The sequence below is a fragment of the Heptranchias perlo genome, chromosome 1, assembly GCF_035084215.1.
Source record: "Heptranchias perlo isolate sHepPer1 chromosome 1, sHepPer1.hap1, whole genome shotgun sequence".
In the NCBI taxonomy this organism is placed as follows: Eukaryota; Metazoa; Chordata; class Chondrichthyes; order Hexanchiformes; family Hexanchidae; genus Heptranchias; species Heptranchias perlo.
In genome coordinates, this window is record NC_090325.1 from 121,911,160 (window position 1) to 121,935,980 (window position 24,821).

A 24,821-nucleotide genomic window follows, 5' to 3' on the forward strand; every position below is an offset into this window, starting at 1 on the left:
TCCCGCCCGCACCCCGCCCAGGATGCCCTGAGTTAAAATCACCCCCTGTAAGTGTTGGTTTCTCCAGAGTGAGCGCTTGTCAGATGTCGTATTTTTATTGAAGTGAAGTATCGGATAACTGTAACGTAACTAAGTCCTATAAAACCCTTAATACATGCGTGTGGAGACAATGTCAGTTTAGAGATCTTCGATGATCACTGGCAGGATGTTGGTTGCCCCCCATTTAATGTGGCAATAACGAATGAACTGATGGGGTTTAAGATCCAATCTTCCTGGGCCACCGTTGCTAAGGACGCCAAATCAATTCCTGGGACCTTCATTGAGCTGAAACTTTGTCATTGTTTTTTATATTTTCTAATTAGATTAGGATTGGTCCCGGTCATGTCACCGGGCAGATCGTTTCCTCTCTGCTGCCTGAATAATGCAGTCATGCGGTGTTAACTGGGATTGCTATTGAATTCTAACCAGGGGAAATATTATGGTGAATCGCCAAGTGAGAGGCAAGCATTTTGCAGACATTGGAGGCACTAATCGCCCTTAGGTGTATGATCCGCCTGAATCCTAAGTGCGAATAACACTCAATTTTCTGGCCTAGCCTCATTTGGATAATTATTCACAATTGCAGTGGAAAACCAGGTGGGTCGAGGGATGAAACAACTGGGAGGAGAAGAAAATTGTGTGCAAGTCAAATTGAAAGGGATGGAGTCAATTAAAGAGGAGTGTCACAAGGAAGGGGACTAAGGCCCCGAATTTCCTGAAATTTGCACCAAACAGCAGCAGAAGTGCAGCATAATGCAAATTTTCAGTGCGGATTCGAGGAAATTCGTCCCTTTGTGACTTACGCCAGTTTTATGCTGCATCTCAGTTACCTTCATCTTTTGATTTGAATCAGCAAAACCTCTACCGATTCGCTCTGCCGTTCATTAAAGTAGCGCAGAATGCCATCTTGGTAAAGACGTTTGCGCGTGTGCGTAACGAACACCGGCAGTATGAACCTGGCGTTTACCTCCTCCACTTTTCCTTCAATATTTCCTCCCACTGCCCCTTCCACATATGCCTGGAGGGCCTCCTGGCCCCCTGTGGATACAGGATGAACCACCTTCTCTCCATCTCTTGCACCAAGGCCTGCAGTGCATCATCAGAGAACCTTGGTGCACACTCCCTCCCAGATGCAGCCTTCCTTCAAAGTATCGTAGCACAGATTCAGTTTTGAAACGACTCCCACCACTTCGTGCAGCCACAATGTACCTTTCCTTTAAGAGGTGCGGGCTGCCTTCAAGAAGCACGAGCAACTCGCGATATCGGGACTCCCTGCTGATGCGTGCAGCCAATCAACAGTGCAATTAGCGCTGGCTGCATGCAGCAGTCATTTAAAACAGCAGGCAGCGTTAATGTAACCTTTTCAGGGGATTATCCAATTTAACCCTCGCCATGCCTAATGTGCATAAATCATCGTCTGATGGCTTCACATTTTAATTTCTATACATAAAGTGGGGCTTCAATAAAAATATGGAGTAATTTCTGCACTGTCCTCAGGCCCCATTAGTTTAAGTTGATTTCCATTTGGTTTACGCTGATTTTTATGTTCCTGAGATTATCACAAATTTTTGGCGTACATTTCCATATAGAAGTTGTTAAAACAAATCAAAGCATCTTACAGCACAGAACGATGCCATTCGGCCCATCATGCCTGTGCTGGATCTTTGAAAGAGCTATCCAATTAGTCCCACTCCCCTGCTCTTTCCCCATAGCTTGCAAATTTTTCCTTTTCAAGTATTTCTCATAAAAGGGACAAGACTACATTGTGTTAAATCAAAACTGGAAAAATACAATGATGGCCTCTCTTGTGAATATTCTTTTCATTTACTGCCATTTGCCAATTTATTGCTGAACAAGGCAAATATACGAACAGGTCAGGGTGCAGCATGTGATAAAATGTATTGATTTATTACACCCATTTCTCTCTAAACAGTAATCGAATGAATAAAATCTGATGCCACTAATGGAGTCTTAAAACAAATTACCAGTGATAAGCAGATGGGAGCAAAGCCAAACATTGACCCAAAGAGTTACTTGGTGTATAAAACAATCTGATTTCTTGGAATTCACACGGGTTCACCAACACAGGCTGCTGTTTGAATGAAGTCTGACTCTGGAACTTCCTTAACCACTGAACAAACCCCAGGGGGAGGAGTCACCACAGCTACACACTCAACTTCCAAATCTGGAAACTGAAACTTGAACCTGCTCCAGATATCCCTGAAGCTCTTACGACATCACCAATGTATTAATGGACAGTGACTGTGATCGACATTTGTTGAGGGAAAAAGTGATATCAGCACAAGTTTTCTTACATTATAGAATCACAGAATCTTACGTGCAGAAGGAGGCCATTCGGCCCATTGAAAGAGCTATCCAATTAGTCAAACTTTCCCGCTTATTCCCAAAGCCCTGTAAATTTTCCTTTCCATGTATATATCCAATTCCCATCACTAGCAGATTACTTGTGTGGTTGCTCTGGTTAGCGAGGGAGGGGGGATAGGCCTCGAGGTCTGAAAAGATTGGTGAGGGGTTAACAAGAGTTTGGTATCATTGGGATTGTGGAATATGGGGTCCGGTTTAGCACGTGATTCCTGGATCTCAATGTTAACCCCCGCACGATGGGTGGGAGAGTGTCAGAGCGGGGGGATTAAAAAATAAAAACGTGGATTGCATCCGGAAACCATCACGTCCGTGCCCAGTGCCATTTTTACAGCGGCGGTTAGAGTGACATGCGAGTCTCCCACCCTCGAGGGATGGGACATTTCATTAACATATTTAAATCATGCTCCCCCGGTCCCTCAAAGAAGCCTTCGGCCTCCCCACTGCTTAACGCGGCCTCTCTCTACCCTCTACTACGACCACCCCCACAAAAGCTCCGTACTCTCGCTCCCTCCCTCCCGATGACTGCTCTCTTCCACCCCCCCCACAAGCCCCGTTCTGTAGCTCCCTCCATCCCGATTGCCACGGAGAGCCCCGAAGTTTCCTCTTCTGCCTCCTCCTGCCGCTGGTTTTCCCGTCCAGCCAGCCTGTCAATTTGGCAGAAAATGGAAGGAAAACATTTGAATGAGATGCTGCCGTTAAATTCGGCAGGACGTCCGTGTCCCCGGCCTTGCCAGGTTTTCCCCACTACCGCAGCCCCCTGCAGACTCCCTGCCGACCTGTAGATTTCAGGCCCCTGGGAGGCAATTTCAACTCCCAAAAACAGGTGGGTTGGGGGTGGGTGGGCAGTAAAAATAGTTTGTTTTTGGAGTGGGACCGCATCCAGGCTCAAATGCGCTCACTTCCGGGTTTAATCAATGGGCGTTTCGATAACAGAAACCTGGAAATCCCGTCCCCATTTAAAGCCGACGGGCCAACGTTGAAATGGGCAATGCGCCTCATTGCAATAGTTGAGGCACTTAATTTTTTGTGTATTAGAAATGTCAAAGGAATTTTACTTTACCGTTCGGGTTTCCCATCGCTTCTGATTCACGTCAGGTGAAAGCAGGCGGGAGGGACTGGATCCATGAGGTGAGTCACTTTATTGCACTGCTTGTGGGCCCGGAGGTGCTGCATCCAGGCTCAACAGGCCCACTTGGCGTAATCGGACCCACGCGATCAGCCGACCCCTGCACCTCACCATGGTGGGCCCCCCGATGCTAAACCCCAACACCCTGCTGCTGGACCCCCTCCGATCTCCGATCTTCTCCAAGGCCTACCCGATGTTGTCCACGTGCCCCCACCTCTCCCCACCCACCAATTTCTTCCACGGCCCATGATCGCTCTCTCCTTCTCTCCCCCTTCTCCGATTAGCGACTCCTTTCCCTCCTGACAGACAACCATCCTGTCAATCTGGCTGACTGATGTGTGGGAAACCCGGAAGCACAAATACCTACCTTCAATTGAGTTGCAATCAGATATCGTGATGCACTCACTTGACTTCTGGGTGCCCCATGTAAATATCTACGCACACACTGGGTTCCCAGTCCGAGCTTAAATCATGCCCCACACGTAATAACACTGAGATGGAGATCCTGATGTCTGATGAAAAGAGACAGCCTGTCAGCTCGGGAAAGATAGGAGACAGCACTTCAGGCAGGTATGGGTGTAGGACAGGAAGATCACTGGAGGGGGAAGTGCTGTAATCATTGAAATGAATTTAAAGGAGCTTGGTACGATTATTGCACGTAATATCATATTATTTTTAATTAATATGAAATGATATTTAAGTTAAACCTAAAGATGCTGGAACTGATGGTTGGAGTTGCTGACAGCAGGGTCACTCTGAGTTGGGAGATTCAAGTCAGGAATTAGGAGAACTGGGGGGGGTGGTGTCATGTGAGAAGAAAGAGACAATCAGATAAATAAAGGAATCGGGTTAAAGGTAGTGGAGCCAAGATTTGTGGGGTGGGAGAGGGATGAACTGGAATAGATCACCCGCAAGAGGCCAGGAATCTGGGGCAGAGCCTGGATCCAACAGATTTAAGAAGTGGCCCATGGATTGATTGGGGTGGGCTGTGGGTAAGTCTTACGTTGCGTGACCCGTGCCCGCAGTCAGCATTGAGGACATGTCAGGTGGTGTTCCCAGTCTGTGCTGTGAATTCCACTCAGCATTGCTTCGTTCAGCTCAGTAGAAGCCACGTCTGATGAGATTAGACATTGGCTCCATTCTGGGCCTGGTGAATTCTCCAGACAACTCAAGAATTAAAGGTAATCGATCCCAGAGGGGATGGATATCCTCACACTGCTGGACTTTATCTTCCTGTGGAAAAGTTATTTTTAATTTTAATCTTGCACCTTTGGCCCTGTGAGGACCTCTGCCTCCCCCATCCCCATTGGAATGGCAGGGTGCAGCTCCAATTTTATGGCTCATCCTTGGGGTGGGTACCTCTGCAGCACTGAAATAGGTCAGGCAGCCTGCTTCATTTACTAAAAGGGATCCAGCCCTGTGATTTAGGACCGGGCCAACATCCTCACCCGTTGTCAAATAGGATCCTGCTCTGCTGCACTTCCAGTGGTGGAGCCAGGACCCTGGATTTTCAGGTCAGTAAGTTTCATCGTGATCGAAAAGCATTTCTGATAGGTGTGACCACCCACACTCGCTCCCAGTGAGGATCCTGTCATTGATCAATTGGAATACTCAATCTTTCATCCATTTTTATATATAATGTTGAATACTCTGACCGAAAACGCATTGCAGATGAAAATTCATCACATCAAACATCCACAAATATATCTGCACCATTACAGCTTTTCACAATCAGAACATGCACTTTTTAAATGAGCAAAGATGCATCTCAGCTGTGCACCTCATGTTATCAAGTTCGAGGATGGCTCATTTCCTGTAGTTCACAAGTTTCAGCTGAGCGATGTGTTTCCTTTTTATTTTTACCCAAGGATCAGTTCCAAGTCTGTAAATTGACCTCGTCCCGTGGGTCAAATACAAAATGTGGAACTGGAATATTCTGCAGTCAATCTGAAACTGTTCACCTGGGGAAAAACAGCTAATGTACGAATAATCATACCTTGTGATATGTGGATCTCTGCAAAGTCTCAATCGCATTTTAACTTTGTGTCAACCATGGCTGTTTAATTAAAAAACAATTAAGAAAATATCCACTAACTAAAGAATATTCAGGGATGAGAAAAGGTCACTTTGCCCATTGAGCTCATCACTGGTGTTTATTAACTCACTCAACCTAAAATCCCACAGCATCTGGAACTTGTCTAAAGTCTCTGATTTCATTACCCTGCCTGGCACATTATTTGAAATGTTTATCACCTTTTGAGTGAAAGATTTTTTTCTAAAATGTTTCAATGTACTTTTTACTATTTTAAACATATGTTCTCCTATTCAGCCGTCCTGACTGACCTTCCAGCAATATTGTGGGCTTACCTTATTTACGCTATTTGATAGCATATAAGTAGTAGCGAGATCTCCCATTAACCAAAGTGTTGGCTTTATGAGCTGTGATTGTATATTAAAAATAGAATGATAGAATATGCAAATGACTGCTGTCAAATTTTGAAAAATGTCAGCAGATATTATAATAAATGATCAAGATTCTCTTCTGTTGTTAAATATATGAACCTCCTTTTGTATCTTCAGAACTACATACATTGGAAAGAATTACAAGGAATGGGTATGGAGCAAACTCCAATACCCATTGACGTAGTGTTCACTAATATACCACTCGTCCCTGTATAATATAATACAGCCCTGACTGTAATAACAACTGAAGTAACACTCATTCATTTACAACAGCTCCTGATGGAGCATGTAGGGACAATGAGACTCTAACATAGGAAATATACACAGTAAAATGTTCTCTCTATAGCTTGCATGTCTCAATAGAAACGCCCTCATGTGTACAACATTAGTTATCACATTCTCATATTTCATGACACCTGATCCCTATTCTCTCTAATGTTGAAATAAAGGAATATAAAACACCTTGCACGCTTTTAACTATGACCTACATACAATTAGAAACATCAAGTAAATGTAACAGTTCCTGTTCATGTTTCCCATCACTTCTGATTCATGTCAGGTGAAAGCAGGTGAGAAGGAACAATCCATGAGATGAGTGCCTTTATTGCACTGTCAGCAGGCCAGGAGGAGCAGGAGTTCTTCATCCAGACCCCAAGCTCACCAGGCATAATCGGACCCACCCCATCGGCCGACCACTCCCCACTGATGCTGGACTGCCCCTGATGCTGGACCCCATCACACCCCGAATGCTAAACCCCCACATAATGCTGGATCCCCCACCCCGATTGTCTCGAAGGCCAACCCGATTTCTTCCATGGCCCACGATTTATCTCTCCCTCCCTCCCCCCTCTCCAACTCACAGCTCCATTCCCTTCCGACAGGCAGCCAACCTGTCAATCTGGCTGCCTGGTGCACACATACTTACCTTCAATTGAGTTGCGATTACAGTTTGCGATGCACTCACTTGACCTCCGGTTTCCCTGCATGAATATCTAAGGACATGCTGGGTTCCTGGACCCGAGCTAAAATCATGCCCTTGCTCTCCTGGTGCTGAATCTCACGCGAGGATTTCCAGATCAGAAAATCTGATGCAAAGATGATCGTGTGTCTTATGTGGCACTCCCAATCTTCAAGGTATTAAAATGATCCATATATCAATGATCACTAGTCAAGAACAGTTGTCAATAGAATAGAAATTATGATAATTTCTAGTCTATTGGTTACTGACCTTGACTAGTGATCATTGATATAGAGATAAATTAATCACTTGAAGATCGTTTGAAGAAGAAGGCTCACCACCACCTTCTCAGGACGACTAGGGGTGGGCAATAAATGCCAGCCTTCTCGCGATGCCCATATCCTGAGAATGAATCATTTAAAATAAAGACTAGAAATCACCGTCGATCACATCATGCTGTGGACACTTAATGAGCATTTATCAAATTCTTCTGTCTGGCACCAAACTTGCAAGAAAACATCTCTGTACGTGCAATAACACTGAAGATATTTCTATTCCTGAGTTCGAGCTGCTGCATCATCAGGCTGAAAATTCATTGCAAGTGGCAAGTGTAATTTACTTTAGAACTACATTTACATCATTGCAGCTCTTTCGAAACTTGGGACATTAAAGTCTAAAGAGTCACGGCATGATGTTCAGCCAGTGAAAGAGAGAGTTATTTCCTCTAAATCACAAGCTTTAGCTCCATTGTCTGGTCTGGTTTTCTCTAATTATAGTGAGAAAGATCAGTGTTAAAAATGCATTGAGGAGTTCCCCAGTGGGTCAGGTGTAAGACCTGGAACTGGATTATTCTGCAGCTTATCTGAGGCTACTTGCTTGGGAACAACATTAAACAAATTATGTGGCACGATCTTATCAGTGTTTAATTGTCTGTCATTTACGGTTGTGTAAAAACAAAAGGAAGATTTTATCAACAACACTCCATAAGGACTTGACCACATGATCTTTGACATAAAAAAATCGAAAAATTCAATTTCAGAGGGGGCACAAAATGGGCAGTAGCAGATCAGCCATCAATGGAAATTAAATGGAAAGAAACATTCAGCAGGATATGTAACGGGTGACTGACCTGCAACCACCCTTTTCATGCCCTTGCCTCAGTTGAATATTATCCCCATTTTTCTAAAAATTGCAGTTAATTCTTTAAAATGAACACATAATTCACCACCTATAGCAACAGATTATCTGCCTTTTGCCATTGTAAACTATGTAAAAGTTATGAATATATTTAACACTGCAGAAGTGAAAGAACCTCTGACTCAGGAGCTGGGAAATTCCCTTCCACAGGAGCTTCCTATGTTTGACAATTTTTACTGCTCGAGATTATGCAAATTGAGAGTAGAGGATCTCAATAAATGGGAGCTCATTGGACCTCTCTTCAACAGAACTTCATTCAGCAGAGAGAGAGTCACTGAGGTGGACAGAAGATCCTTCAGCAGAAATCCATTCAGCAACTCAAAGTCAAAGATGAGCAGAGCAGCTACTGTGACGATTCTCATCCTGTTTCTGTGTGCCATTACTACACAGGGTATGTTGTCCTTTGTAATCTTGTGTTTTATTTCTCATTTCACTGTAATTACATAGAATTATGTAAAATAGTACAATTCTAAAGGGGGTGCAGGAACAGAGAGACCTGGGGGGTATTCAGTAATTTTAAACCCTTTAACCCAGCACCTTATGATGATAAAAGATTTCCTTATAAAAAATATGATAGTCATCTCCAGGTTAATGTAATCAGCATGATTAATTTGGACAGATACCTAATATTTCCTTGTGGATCATATGTTGAAAAGATTAAAATATCTCAACTCTGATACAAAGTGCCAGGATTCTCTCCACCTCAATCGATAATTAAATCTAAGTTAAATGGATCTTTTCACAGGTATTCCAATTCCAGGCACTCAAGGTCGTTGCCTGTGCACTCAGAACAGCTCCAATTTTATCAATCCACGGCTCATCCGGAGTTTGAAATATATTCCCAAAGGATCCCACTGTGAGACACCAGAGATAATGTGAGTAAATGTGTCAGAACATCACCATTAACATTTCTCCTTCGGTGACGTCCATTTAATAAACTGTGCTCTTTATTCAAAATATGTTGGATCAATCACAGTTTGTTTATGAGGCACATTCGAAGGATTTTCTTTTAATACTTTTGCTAATTTCTCACCTTTCAGTGGGAGACATCCAATTTCTGTGGATTAGATTTTAAAGGTTTACCTTCTCTTCACAGTGTTACCAAAAGAAATGGGAATAAATTATGTGTGAGTCCTGATGCCGAGTGGGTGAAGATTATCATTAAAGCCAAGAAAGGTTGGTGTTTGGCAGAATTAAGACTTTGCGTATGAATAAAAGCAGATACAGTGAATTGTTTTTTTAAACCATGTTTGCCCCTCTCCTCCTCGGTTGAAGGCGTTGACTCCTCTCTGCTATACATTCCCACAGGCTTTTGATGCCCCTGGTACTTTATTCAAGTGCTCATCATTTATGTGTGAGCCTTGACAGTGAATGTTAGCAAGCTATTCAACCACAGTTGGCATCAGGGCTGAGCCTTACGCTAGCCTCACCCAACATCCAAATATGGCACTTCCAGGAGGGGGGGTCACTGGATAGCAATCAGGTGAAGGAATGCTGGGTGATTTTATGCTCTCTCTCCCAATAATGCTGAGACCAATTGTCGTACCTTTAGGACCCAGCTGAGATCAGCCAATTAAGCACAGAACAGGGTCCTTAAGAATAAAATATGTAATATATATCTTCACTTTCATTTCCTTTTCCTGCTGCCTTCCTTCCTTTATGTTACGCTCCACAATTTTTTGTTCTGCTGTTTGAAAACTGTAAACTACTTTTTGCGTCATGTTTTAACTTTTTATTATCCGTTCTATTTTACTCTTTAATGTAATGTGTTCCTGCAGACTCCCATCAGAACGAGGATTTTAAATCCATTTATTTTTTCAAGTTATACAGAAAAGTTGTTTGTGAAAATCTCGACCATCTATTCTCACAGTTTTGTGTCATCCACCGTTGTCAGAACTCAGGATTTTGTTCAGCATTTACTGCCTTTGCATTATTCCGCAAATTTGCTTGATTCAACAGGATGGAAGGAAGAGAAATAATTTTTCTCTCTGGCCCCATGCATCCTGCATGTTAAACCATATTGCAAAATCAATGACTTGGGAATAAAATCATCAGTGTTAGCAATGCTGCTCATCTTGTGTAAAAGTCAGATTAATAATGCTCCATAATTATATTGCTGAAGATATTGTGCACTATATTAAAGTAAATATCTGTAGTTCGTGGTTAAAAGTAACTTTTAATTTATTTCAGGTGCCAGACGACACAACTGAGAAATGAAGCCGCAATGGGATGGACTCGACTCCACACCTGGTTAACCTAAAGTACAATGAACGTTGAAATGAAGGAAGCTTTGTCCAGGGTGTTAATGCTCTGATGTCACCTTCTGATAGCTTGTTCAAGTATTTTCCCTTCAGTGTTTTCTGAAAATGATGTCACTGTTCAACCCTGTCACATTGTAAGCCTGGATATTAACTTGGAGCCGGGAAGAGAGTGGGGGGATGCTTATCGGACGGGAAACCTGGAAATGAAGTTGGCGGGTCGGAATCTGCGATCCCAACTTAGTTGAAGGATAAAAATGTTACTTCTGTATATTGTGCCCAGTTGCCATCCAGATTGACAGGTTGACTGGATGTCAGCCAGGGAGAGATCAGAGTCTTCGGTGTTTGCATGGTGGCGGCGGAGGGGGGCGGTCGGGGAGAGATCGGGATCCTTGGGGGCATGATGGGGAATGGGGGATGGGAGGAAGGTGAGCAGTCAGCCATTGCTGGGGAGGTAAGAAGTAGGCCATCGCTGGGGAGGTAAGAAGTAGGCCATCGCTGGGGAGGTAAGAAGTAGGCCATCGCTGGGGAGGTAAGAAGTAGGCCATCGCTGGGGAGGTAAGAAGTAGGCCATCGCTGGGGAGGTAAGAAGTAGGCCATCGCTGGGGAGGTAAGAAGTAGGCCATCGTTGTGGAGGTAAGAAGTAGGCCATCGTTGTGGAGGTAAGAAGTAGGCCATCGCTGGGGAGTGGAGCAATCGGTAATTGTGGTGGTCTCGACAATCAGGAGGGGATCTATGTCATTGGGGGGGGTCCAGAACATCAGGGCGGGTCAGCCGATCGTGGGGGTTACGAACGTGTCGGTGAGCTTGTTGGGCCTGGTGGAAACGTTCCTGCTCCTGGTCCACAAGCAGTGCAATAAAGGCACTTACCTCATCATCCGGCCCTTCTCGCCTCCTTTTCACTGGCGAGATCCACGAGCCCCGGGAAAGCATGCTGGAGGCGTAAAATTTAAAGTTAAGTCAAATTCAATTTATAAAGACCTACTAACGTCTCACAGGGACGTTAATTGATTCTAGAAATACCCACCCACCTGAACTAATTAAGGTCCTGACTGCAGTGAGTAGGCTACTCGCACACATCTAAATGCGCCTCCGTTTGTGGAAGCAATTTCTCTGTAGAAATGATTTAGCGTGTAAAATATCGACATTTTCGAAGGTAGTGCTCCTTATTGTATGATATTAACTGGAAGAAACAACATTTTTAAATCGAACTAATCTCTGTGCAGTGAGCAGTAGAAATCTTTGGCACTGAGGGATTTTTCACTGGGTCCAGTTGGCTGGAAGTTGTGTTGAGTATAACACTGATTTATCAGTCAGTAACGTTGCTACAAGTGACTTTTGTTGTGAATTAATCTTTTGAGTATTTTTGTACCTTTATCTTCAAATGTATTCAAGTGATTAAAATAAACATGATTTCATATGAAGAATGTATTGTCACTGTTCTTCAATCACCAGCAAAACAGTCGTGTGTCTCTCCAGTAAATAAATTTAGTGGACTGACTAATAAAGAGAAATCTGTTCAGGATACACTTTAGACAATGATTGGCATCAACGAGGTGGGCAGGTTATTAAAATGGCAGGTGGAGGGAGTTCACACAGGGGCCTACTTTACAATCAAAACTCACGCCCAATTATGTCATTGGTGCCGCAATGCAATTTCAACTCAGGGATTCGGTGGGGACGGTGGGGGGCGCTTCACGGGTCCAAACCAGACAGGCAGGTCATGGCGGTAGTCAGCAGAGTGGCCGGATGAGGCCATGGTAACTATTTTTATTTAACTTTTCTGAGGATTTGTCTGGGTCTCAAGGAGCAGGAGTGCTCCCTCGGGCCCAGCAAGGAGTCATTGGGCCTCCCCTGCCCAGGCTTTCTTTCTCCCTCCCAGCAACAGCACCTGCTCTCAAATACCTTCAGCCATCCCAGCACTAACTTTATGCTGTTCTCTTAGATTCCCGGTGGCTTCAAGCTCCCATTCAAATATCTGCTCCCATCCACCGGCCTTGACGTCAATCCCACTGGTTTTGGGCAGGAGACAATGCTGCACTATTCAAATGGAGCCCAGGAACTAAAATGGTTTGAGCTTCACGCTCATATCTCCATGGGTGTTTCCCTCCTGCCCACACCCCGCCCAGGATGCCCTGATTTAAAATCACCCCCCATAAGTGTTGGTTTCTCCAGAGTGAGCACTTGTCAGACGTTATACTTTTATTGAAGTGAAGTATTGGATAACTGTAACGTAACCAAGTTCTATAAAACTCTTATTACATGTGTGTGGAGACAATGTCAGTTTAGAGATCTTTGTTCATCACTGGCAGGATGTTGGTTCCCCCCCATTTAATGTGGCAACAACCAATGAATTGATGGGGTTTAAGATCCAATCTTCCTGGGCCACCGTTGCTAAGGACGCCAAATCAATTCCTGGGACCTTCATTGAGCTGAAGCTTTGTCATTGTTTTTTAGACTTTCTAATTAGATTAGGATTGGTCCCGGTCATGTCACCGGGCAGATCGTTTCCTCTCTGCTGCCTGAATAATGCAGTCATGTGGTGTTAACTGGGATTGCTATTGAATTCTAACCAGGGGAAATATTATGGTGAATCGCCAAGTGGGAGGCAAGCATTCTGCAGACATTGGAGGCACTAATCTCCCTTAGGTGTATGATCCGCCTGAATCCTAAGTGCTAATAACACTCAATTTTCTGGCCTAGACTCATTTGGATAATTATTCACAATTTCAGTGGAAACCCAGGTGGGTCGAGGGATGAAACAACTGGGAGGAGAAGAAAAGTGCATGCAAGTCAAATTGAAAGGGATGGAGGCAATTAAAGAGGAGTGTCACAAGATAGGAGACTAAGGCCCCGAATTTCCTGAAATTTGCACCAAAACAGCAGCAGAAGTGCAGCATAATGCAAATTTTCAGGGCGAAGAATTGAGGAAATTTGTGCCTAAGTGACTTATGCCAGTTTTATGCTACGTATCAGTTACCTTCATCTTTTGAATTGAATCAGCGAAACCTCTACCGATTCCCTCTGCCGTTCATTAAAGCAGCGCAGGACGCCATCTTGGTAAAGGGCGTATTGAACGCTGGCAGTATGCTCCTGGCATTTACCTCCTCCACTTTTCCTCCACTTTTCCCTCCAACATATGGCTGGAGGGCCTCCTGGCCCCCTGTGGATACAGGATGAACCTCCTTCTCTCCATCTCTTGCAACAAGGCCTGCAGTGCATCATCAGAGAACCTTGGTGCACACTCCCTCCCAGATGCAGCCATTTTTCAAAGTATTGCAGCACAGATTCAGTTTTGAAACGACTCCCACCACTTCTTGCAGCCACAATGTACCTCCCCTTTAAGAGGTGCAGGCTGCCTTCAAGAAGCGCGAGCAACTCGCGATATCGGGACTCCCTGCTGATGCGTGCAGCCGATCAACAGTGCAATTAGCGCTGGCTGCACGCAGCAGTCATTTAAAACAGCAGGCAGCGTTAATGTAACCTTTTCAGGGGATTATCCAATTTAACCCTCGCCATGCCTAATGTACATAAATCGTCGTCTGATGGCTTCACATTTTAATTTCGATACATAAAGTGGGGCTTCAATAAAAACATGGAGTAACTTCTGCACTGTCCTCAGGCCCCATTAGTTTAAGTTGATTTCCATTTGGTTTACGCTGGTTTTTACGTTCCTGAGATTATCACAAATTTTTGGCGTACATTTCTATATAGAAGTTGTTAAAACAAATCAAAGCATCTTACAGCACAGAACGATGCCATTCGGCCCATCATGCCTGTGCTGGATCTTTGAAAGAGCTATCCAATTAGTCCCACTCCCCTGCTCTTTCCCCATAGCTTGCAAATGTTTCCTTTTCAAGTATTTATGAAGTATGGTTATCATAAAAGGGACAAGACTACATTGTGTTAAATCAAAACTGGAAAAATAGAACGATGCCCTCTCTTGTGAATATTCTTTTCATTTATTCATTTTTTGTCATTTGCCTATTTATTGCTGAGCCAGGCAAACGTACGATACAAATATACAAACAGGTCAGGGAGCAGCAGAACATGTGATAAAATGTATTGCTTTTATTACATCCATTTCTCTTTCAACAGTAATCGAATGAATAAAATCCGATGCTACTAATGGAGTCTTAAAACAAATTACCAGTGATAAGTAGATGGGAGCAAAGCCAAACATTGACCCAAAGAGTTACTTGGTGTATAAAACAATCTGATTTCTTGGAATTCACACGGGTTCACCAACACAGGCTGCTGTTTGAATGAAGTCTGACTCTGGAACTTCCTTAACCACTGAACAAACCCCAGGGGGAGGAGTCACCACAGCTACACACTCAACATTTTCCAAATCTGGAAACTGAAACTTGAACCAGCTCCAGATATCCCTGAAGCTCTTACGACATCACCAATGTATTAATGGACAGTGACTGTGATCAATAAAGGCACTGACCTCATCATCCAGCCCTTCTCGCCTCCTTTTCACTGGCGAGATCCACGAGCCCCGGGAAAGCATGCTGGAGGCGTAAAATTTAAAGTTAAGTCAAATTCAATTTATAAAGACCTACTAACGTCTCACAGGGACGTTAATTGATTCTAGAAATACCCACCCACCTGAACTAATTAAGGTCCTGACTGCAGTGAGTAGGCTACTCGCACACATCTAAAGGCGCCTCCGTTTGTGGAAGCAATTTCTCTGTAGAAATGATTTAGCGTGTAAAATATCGACATTTTCGAAGGTAGTGCTCCTTATTGTATGATATGAACTGGAAGAAACAACATTTTTAAATCGAACTAATCTCTGTGCAGTGAGCAGTAGAAATCTTTGGCACTGAGGGATTTTTCACTGGGTCCAGTTGGCTGGAAGTTGTGTTGAGTATAACACTGATTTATCAGTCAGTAACGTTGCTACAAGTGACTTTTGTTGTGAATTAATCTTTTGAGTATTTTTGTACCTTTATCTTCAAATGTATTCAAGTGATTAAAATAAACGTGATTTCATATGAAGAATGTATTGTCACTGTTCTTCAATCACCAGCAAAACAGTCGTGTGTCTCTCCAGTAAATAAATTTAGTGGACTGACTAATAAAGAGAAATCTGTTCAGGATACACTTTAGACAATGATTGGCATCAGCGAGGTGGGCAGGTTATTAAAATGGCAGGTGGAGGGAGTTCACACAGGGGCCTAGTTTACAATCAAAACTCACGCCCAATTATGTCATTGGTGCCGCAATGCAATTTCAACTCAGGGATTCGGTGGGGACGGTGGGGGGCGCTTCACGGGTCCAAACCAGACAGGCAGGTCATGGCGGTAGTCAGCAGAGTGGCCGGATGAGGCCATGGTAACTATTTTTATTTAACTTTTCTGAGGATTTGTCTGGGTCTCAAGGAGCAGGAGTGCTCCCTCGGGCCCAGCAAGGAGTCATTGGGCCTCCCCTGCCCAGGCTTTCTTTCTCCCTCCCAGCAACAGCACCTGCTCTCAAATACCTTCAGCCATCCCAGCACTAACTTTATGCTGGGGGCTGTTCCCTTAGAAAGGATATGTTGGCCTCGGAGGGAGTGCAGTGTAGATTTACTAGAATGATGCCTGGACTCCAGGGGTTAAATTATGAGGAGAGATTACACAAACTCGGGTTGTATTCCCTGGAGTTTAGAAGATTAAGGGGTGATTTGATCGAAGTTTTCAAGATATTGAGAGGAACTGATAGGGTAGATAGAGAGAAATTATTTCTGCTGGTTGAGGAGTCTAGGACATGGGGATATAGTCTAAAAATTAGAGGCAGGAGTGAAGTTAGGAAACATTTCTATACGCAAAGGGTGGTAGAAGTTTGGAACTCTCTTCCGCAAACGACAGTTGATGCTAGCTCAATTGTTAATTTTAAATCTGAAATTGATAGATTTTTGTTAACCAACGATATGAAAGAGATATAGGGCTAAGGTGGGTATATGGAGTTAGGTCACAAATCATTGAATGGCGGAACAGGCTCGAGGGGCTAAATGGCCTACTTCTGTTCCTGCGTTAAGGGGAGATTTAATAGAGGTGTTCAAAATCATGAAGTGTTTTGATAGAGTAAATAGGGAGAAACTGTTTCCAGTGATAGAATGATCAGTAATCAGAGAACACAGATTTAAGATAATTGTCAAAAGAACCATAGGCGACATGAGGAAAAAATGTTTACACAGCGACTTGTTATGACCTGGAATGCACTGCCTGAAACGGTGGCGGAAGCAGATTCAACAGTAACTTTCAAAAGGAAATTGGAAAAATACTTGAAGTGGAAAAATTTGCAGGGCTATGGGGAAAGAGCAGGGGAATGGGACTAATTGGATAGCTCTTTCAAAGACCCGGCACAGGCACGATGGGCTGAATGGCCTCCTTCTGTGCTGTATTATTCTATGATTCTTATTCTATCCCCGGTGACTTCAAGCTCCCATTCAAATATCTGCTCCCATCCACCGGCCCTGATGTCAATCCCGCTGGTTTTGGGCAGGAGCCAATGCTGCACTATTCAAATGAAGCCCAGGAACTAAAATGACTTGAGCATTGCGCTCATATCTCCGTGGGAGTTTCCCTCCTGCCCACACCCTGCCCAGGATGCCCTGAGTTAAAATCACCCCCCGTAAGTGTTGGTTTCTCCAGAGTGAGCACTTGTCAGACGTCGTACTTTTATTGAAGTGAAGTATTGGATAACTGTAACGTAACCAAGTTCTATAAAACTCTTAATACATGTGTGTGGAGACAATGTCAGTTTAGAGATCTTTGTTCATCACCGACAGGATGTTGGTTGCCCCCCATTTAATGTGGCAATAACCAATGAACTGATGAGGTTTAAGATCCAATCTTCCTGGGCCACCGTTGCTAAGGACGCCAAATCAATTCCTGGGACCTTCATTGAGCTGAAACTTTGTCATTGTTTTTTATATTTTCTAATTAGATTAGGATTGGTCCCGGTCATGTCACCGGGCAGATCTTTTCCTCTCTGCTGCCTGAATAATGCAGTCATGCGGTGTTAACTGGGGTTGCTATTGAATTCTAACCAGGGGAAATATTATGGTGAATCGCCAAGTGGGAGGCAAGCATTTTGCAGACATTGGAGGCACTAATCGCCCTTAGGTGTATGATCCGCCTGAATCCTAAGTGCTAATAACACTCAATTTTGTGGCCTAGCCTCATTTGCATATTTATTCACAATTGCTATGGAAACCCAGGTGGGTCGAGGGATGAAACAACTGGGAGGAGAAGAAATGTGCATGCAAGTCAAATTGAAAGGGATGGAGGCAATTAAAGAGGAGTGTCACAAGATAGGAGACTAAGGCCCCGAATTTCCTGAAATTTGCACCAAAACAGCAGCAGAAGTGCAGCATAATGCAAATTTTCAGGGCGAAGAATTAAGGAAATTTGTGCCTAAGTGACTTATGCCAGTTTTATGCTACGTCTCCGTTACCTTCATCTTTTGAATTGAATCAGCGAAACCTCTACCGATTCCCTCTGCCGTTCATTAAAGCAGCGCAGGACGCCATCTTGGTAAAGGGCGTATTGAACACTGGCAGTATGCTCCTGGCATTTACCTCCTCCACTTTTCCTCCACTTTTCCCTCCAACATATGGCTGGAGGGCCTCCTGGCCCCCTGTGGATACAGGATGAACCTCCTTCTCTCCATCTCTTGCAACAAGGCCTGCAGTGCATCATCAGAGAACCTTGGTGCACACTCCCTCCCAGATGCAGCCTTCCTTCAAAGTATCGGAGCACAGATTCAATTTTGAAACGACTCCCACCACTTCTTGCAGCCACAATGTACCTCCCCTTTAAGAGGTGCAGGCTGCCTTCAAGAAGCGCGAGCAACTCGCGATATCGGGACTCCCTGCTGATGCGTGCAGCCAATCAACAGTGCAATTAGCGCTGGCTGCACGCAGCAGTCATTTAAAACAGCAGGCAGCGTTAATGTAACCTTTTCAGGGGATTATCCAATTTAACCCTCGCCATGCCTAATGTACATAAATCGTCGTCTGATGGCTTCACATTTTAATTTCGATACATAAAGTGGGGCTTCAATAAAAACATGGAGTAACTTCTGCACTGTCCTCAGGCCCCATTAGTTTAAGTTGATTTCCATTTGGTTTACGCTGGTTTTTACGTTCCTGAGATTATCACAAATTTTTGGCGTACATTTCTATATAGAAGTTGTTAAAACAAATCAAAGCATCTTACAGCACAGAACGATGCCATTCGGCCCATCATGCCTGTGCTGGATCTTTGAAAGAGCTATCCAATTAGTCCCACTCCCCTGCTCTTTCCCCATAGCTTGCAAATGTTTCCTTTTCAAGTATTTATGAAGTATGGTTATCATAAAAGGGACAAGACTACATTGTGTTAAATCAAAACTGGAAAAATAGAACGATGCCCTCTCTTGTGCATATTCTTTTCATTTATTCATTTTTTGTCATTTGCCTATTTATTGCTGAGCCAGGCAAACGTACGATACAAATATACAAACAGGTCAGGGAGCAGCAGAACATGTGATAAAATGTATTGCTTTTATTACATCCATTTCTCTTTCAACAGTAATCGAATGAATAAAATCCGATGCTACTAATGGAGTCTTAAAACAAATTACCAGTGATAAGTAGATGGGAGCAAAGCCAAACATTGACCCAAAGAGTTACTTGGTGTATAAAACAATCTGATTTCTTGGAATTCACACGGGTTCACCAACACAGGCTGCTGTTTGAATGAAGTCTAACTCTGGAACTTCCTTAACCACTGAACAAACCCCAGGGGGTGGAGTCACCACAGCTACACACTCAACATTTTCCAAATCTGGAAACTGAAACTTGAACCAGCTCCAGATATCCCTGAAGCTCTTACGACATCACCAATGTACTAATGGACAGTGACTGTGATCGACATTTGTTGAGGGAAAAAGTGATATCAGCACAAGTTTTCTTACATTATAGAATCACAGAATCTTACGTGCAGAAGGAGGCCATTCAGCCCATTGAAAGAGCTATCCAATTAGTCAAACTTTCCCGCTTATTCCCATAGCCCTGTAAATTTTCCTTTCCATGTATATATCCAATTCCCATCACTCGCAGATTACTTGTGTGGTTGCTCTGGTTAGCGAGGGAGGGGGGATAGGCCTCGAGGTCTGAAAAGATTGGTGAGGGGTTAACAAGTGTTTGGTATCATTGAGATTGTGGAATATGGGGTCTGGTTTAGCACATGATTCCTGGATCTCAATGTTAACCCCCACATGATGGGTGGGAGAGAGTCGGAGTGGGGGGGTTAAAAAATTAAAACGGGGACTGCGTCCGGAAACCATCGCGTCCGTGCCCAGTGCCATTTTTACAGCGGGGGTTAGAGTGACATGAGAGTCTCCCACCCTCGAGGGATGGGACATTTTATTAACATATTTAAATCAGGCTCCCCCGGTCCCTCAAAGAAGCCTTCGGCCTCCCCACTGCTTAACGCGGCCTCTCTCTACCCTCTACTACGACCACCCCCACAAAAGCTCCGTACTCTCACTCCCTCCCTCCCGATGACTGCTCTCTTCCACCCCCCCCACAAGCCCCGTTCTGTAGCTCCCTCTATCCCGATTGCCACGGAGAGCCCCGAAGTTTCCTCTTCTGCCTCCTCCTGCCACTGGTTTTCCCGTCCAGCCAGCCTGTCAATTTGGCAGAAAATGGAAGGAAAACATTTGAATGAGGTGCTGCCGTTAAATTCGGCAGGACGTCCGCGTCCCCGGCCTTGCCAGGTTTTCCCCACTACCGCAGCCCCCTGCAGACTCCCTGCCGCCCTGTAGATTTCAGGCCCCTGGGAGGCAATTTTAACTCCCAAAAACAGGTGGGTTGGGGGTGGGTGGGCAGTAAAAATAGTTTGTTTTTGGAGTGGGACTGCATCCAGACTCAAATGCGCTCACTTCCGGGTTTAATCAATGGGTGTTTCGATAACAGAAACCTGGAAATCCGGTCCCCATTTAAAGCCGACGGGCCAATGTTGAAATGGGCAATGCGCCTCATTGCAATAGTTGAGGCACTTAATTTTTTGTGTATTAGAAATGTCAAAGGAATTTTACCTTACCGTTCGGTTTTCCCATCGCTTCTGATTCACGTCAGGTGAAAGCAGGCGGGAGGGACTGGATCCATGAGGTGAGTCCCTTTATTGCACTGCTTGTGGGCCCGGAGGTGCTTCATCCAGGCTCAACAGGCCCACTTGGCGTAATCGGACCCACCCGATCAGCCGACCCCTGCACCTCCCCATGGTGGACCCCCCGATGCTAAACCCCAACCCCCTGCTGCTGGACCCCCTCCGATCTCCGATCTTCTCCAAGGCCTACCCGATGTTGTCCACGTGCCCCCACCTCTCCCCACCCACCAATTTCTTCCACGGCGCATGATCGCTCTCTCCTTCTCTCCCCCTTCTCCGATTTGCGACTCCTTTCCCTCCTGACAGACAACCATCCTGTCAATCTGGCTGACTGATGTGTGGGAAACCCGGAAGCACAAATACCTACCTTCAATTGAGTTGTGATCGGATATCGTGATGCACTCACTTGACTTCTGGGTGCCCCATGTAAATATCTACGCACACACTGGGTTCCCAGTCCGAGCTTAAATCATGCCCCACACGTAGTAACACTGAGATGGAGATCCTGATGTCTGATGAAAAGAGACAGCCTGACAGCTCGGGCAAGATAGGAGACAGCACTTCAGGCAGGTATGGGTGTAGGACAGGAAGATCACTGGAGGGGGAAGTGCTGTAATCATTGAAATGAATTTAAAGGAGCTTGGTACGATTATTGCACGTAATATCATGTTATTTTTAATTAATATGAAATGATATTTAAGTTAAACCTAAAGATGCTGGAACTGGTGGTTGGAGTTGTTGACAGCAGGGTCACTCTGAGTTGGGAGATTCAAGTCAGGAATTAGGAGAACTGGGGGGGGTGGTGTCATGTGAGAAGAAAGAGACAATCAGATAAATAAAGGAATTGGGTTAAAGGTAGTGGAGCCAAGATTTGTGGGGTGGGAGAGTGATGAACTGGAATAGATCACCCGCAAGAGGCCAGGAATCTGGGGCAGAGCCTGGATCCAACAGATTTAAGAAGTGGCCCATGGATTGATTGGGGTGGGCTGTGGGTAAGTCTTACGTTGCGTGACCCGTGCCCGCAGTCAGCATTGAGGACATGTCAGGTGGTGTTCCCAGTCTGTGCTGTGAATTCCACTCAGCATTGCTTCGTTCAGCTCAGTAGAAGCCACGTCTGTTGAGATTAGACATTGGCTCCATTCTGGGCCTGGTGAATTCTCCAGACAACTCAAGAATTAAAGGTAATCGATCCCAGAGGGGATGGATATCCTCACACTGGTGGACTTTATCTTCCTGTGGAAAAGTTATTTTTAATTTTAATCTTGCACCTTTGGCTCTGTGAGGACCTCTGCCTCCCCCATCCCCATTGGAATGGCAGGGTGCAGCTCCAATTTTATGGCTCATCCTTGGGGTGGGTACCTCTGCAGCACTGAAATAGGTCAGGCAGCCTGCTTCATTCACTAAAAGGGATCCAGCCCTGTGATTTAGGACCGGGCCAACATCCTCACCCGTTGTCAAATAGGATCCTGCTCTGCTGCACTTCCAGTGGTGGAGCCAGGACCCTGGATTTTCAGGTCAGTAAGTTTCATCATGATCGAAAAGCATTTCTGATAGGTGTGACCACCCACACTCGCTCCCAGTGAGGATCCTGTCATTGATCAATTGGAATACTCAATCTTTCATCCATTTTTATATATAATGTTGAATACTCTGACCGAAAACGCATTGCAGATGAAAATTCATCACATCAAACATCCACAAATATATCTGCACCATTACAGCTTTTCACAATCAGAACATGCACTTTTTAAATGAGCAAAGATGTATCTCAGCTGTGCACCTCATGTTATCAAGTTCGAGGATGGCTCATTTCCTGTAGTTCACAAGTTTCAGCTGAGCGATGTGTTTCCTTTTTATTATAACCCAAGGATCAGTTCCAAGTCTGTAAGTTGACCTCGTCCCGTGGGTCAAATACAAAATGTGGAACTGGAATATTCTGCAGTCAATCTGAAACTGTTCACCTGGGGAAAAACAGCTAATGTACGATTAATCATACCTTGTGATATGTGGATCTCTGCAAAGTCTCAACCGCATTTTAACTTTGTGTCAATCATGGCTGTTTAATCAAAAAACAATTGAGAAAATATCCACTAACTAAAGAATATTCAGGGATGAGAAAAGGTCACTTTGCCCATTGAGCTCATCACTGGTATTTATTAACTCACTCAACCTAAAATCCCACAGCATCTGGAACTTGTCTAAAGTCTCTGATTTCATTACCCTGCCTGGCACATTATTTGAAATGTTTATCACCTTTTGAGTGAAAGATTTTTTTCAAAAATGTTTCAATGTACTTTTTACTATTTTAAACATATGTTCTCCTATTCAGCCGTCCTGACTGACCTTCCAGCAATATTGTGGGCTTACCTTATTTATGCTATTTGAAAGCATATAAGCAGTAGCGAGATCTCCCATTCACCAAAGTTTTGGCTTTATGAGCTGTGATTGTATATTAAAAATAGAATGATAGAATATGCAAATGACTGCTGTCAAATTTTGAAAAATGTCAGCAGATATTATAATAAATGATCAAGATTCTCTTCTGTTGTTAAATATATGAACCTCCTTTTGTATCTTCAGAACTACATACATTGGAAAGAATTACAAGGAATGGGTATGGAACAAATTTCAATACCCATTGACGTAGTGTTCACTAATATACCACTAGTCCCTGTATAATATAATACAGCCCTTACTGCAATAACAACTGAAGTAATACTCTTTCATTTACAACAGCTCCTGATGGAGCATGTAGGGACAATGAGACTCTAACATCGGAAATATACACAGTAAAATGTTCTCTCCATCGCTTGCATGTCTCGATCGAAACTCCCTCATGTGAACAACCTTAGTTGTCACATTCCCATACTTCATGACACCTGATGCCTATTCTCTCTAATGTTGAAATAAAGGAATATAAAACACCTTGCACGCTTTTAACTATGACCCACATACAATTTGATAAATCGAGTCCAGGGTACATTACTGAATGGCATTCAGATCTGTGTTGAATTGTAGAATTACTCAGCACAAACATCTCTAGTAATGACAGAGTTTGCATAAAAAGCAGGTGTTCGTATGGAGACTTCAAGTAGATTATGAGTCACGAGGCCTACTTGCCTGTTCCAGTGGTTCGGGTGGATGATAATGTTTCCATGATACTAATCACAGATGAGGAGCGAGTTCTCCTCCTGTTCTGGCCAACATTTCTCTTCAGCCAACACCACCAAAAATAGGGTAAATTGTCACGATAAGGTGCTATTTAAATGCAATTGTTTTTTCTTAAGATTCTACTAAGATAAAGAGCTATCAGAAGTTTAAACTTATTTATTAATGCACAAATTCAAAATTTCTTTGACAACTCTACCAGGGAATGAGCCATCCAAGTAACATTACTGGTGCATTCTCCAACTGGAATCAACTGCATTTAGCTTTGAAATGTACCCCTTGGTTCCGGCCTGACTGCACCATATTGTATGTTTGGCATCGTCCTGCACTGAGAAATATTTCACAGAATTCAATTAATCAGCCATGTCTCATAAATCTACTGTAATTCTTTGTGGAAGTAACCAAATCAGTGGTTGAGTCCTTTTTGAATGGTCTCGAAAGGGTTAATTCTCTGATTGGGTGCTCCCGGTGAGGAATGGTACTTGCAGGGTGCAATGGTGGGAAATCATGGCCAAGGAATGGGATCGCATTGCATCCATTTTGCGGGGTCCATCATGGCGGGAAGCTTGTGCGTGCTCATTTCACGATGGAAGTGCACTGCCCACCATATTGGTAATGGCTCCTCCATCAGCGTCCAGGGTGCTCGCCAGAAATAGACGTCAGTCTCTTTGCATGTACAAATCGGGGTGGGGGGTGAGTTAGTGCATGTGTAAGGCACCTTGCCAAAATTGGATTGTGCATGATCACAACATCTGCCATGCCTGCTGCGGTCAGTTTCTTCTGTCACTTGGCTGCGAAACCAGTGATCCAATGGAGGCTGCTACCAGAAAGGTAAGTTTTCATTTGTTTACTTACCTTATTGTGGAGCCGGCTGCTGCCAGGCACAGCTCACAGCACCTCCACCCCCCCTGCCCACCATCCCCCCTCCCTGGACTGTTCTTACGACCACAGATGGTGTCTGAGCCGGCCGATCTTTGTGCCTCCTGGAAACGGCGAGCTGACTCCAGGGCCGCGACTGGTGCCTTCAGCTGGCCGGGAATAAACAAATGAAACCGGTGGACCAATTTCCCATGGGAGCTGCC

General features: G+C 44.2%; 1 protein-coding gene across 1 annotated transcript; it reads left to right on the top strand.

Moving 5' to 3' along the window:
* Positions 1-8,429: 8,429 nt before the first annotated feature.
* LOC137341727 (interleukin-8-like) lies at positions 8,430-10,784 on the top strand. The gene is made up of 4 exons (XM_068005211.1): positions 8,430-8,559; positions 8,914-9,043; positions 9,265-9,344; positions 10,359-10,784. The coding sequence occupies exons 1-4, from the start codon at positions 8,499-8,501 to the stop codon at positions 10,376-10,378; spliced, it is 291 nt and encodes a 96-aa protein (XP_067861312.1). The 5' UTR covers positions 8,430-8,498; the 3' UTR covers positions 10,379-10,784.
* Positions 10,785-24,821: the final 14,037 nt, after the last annotated feature.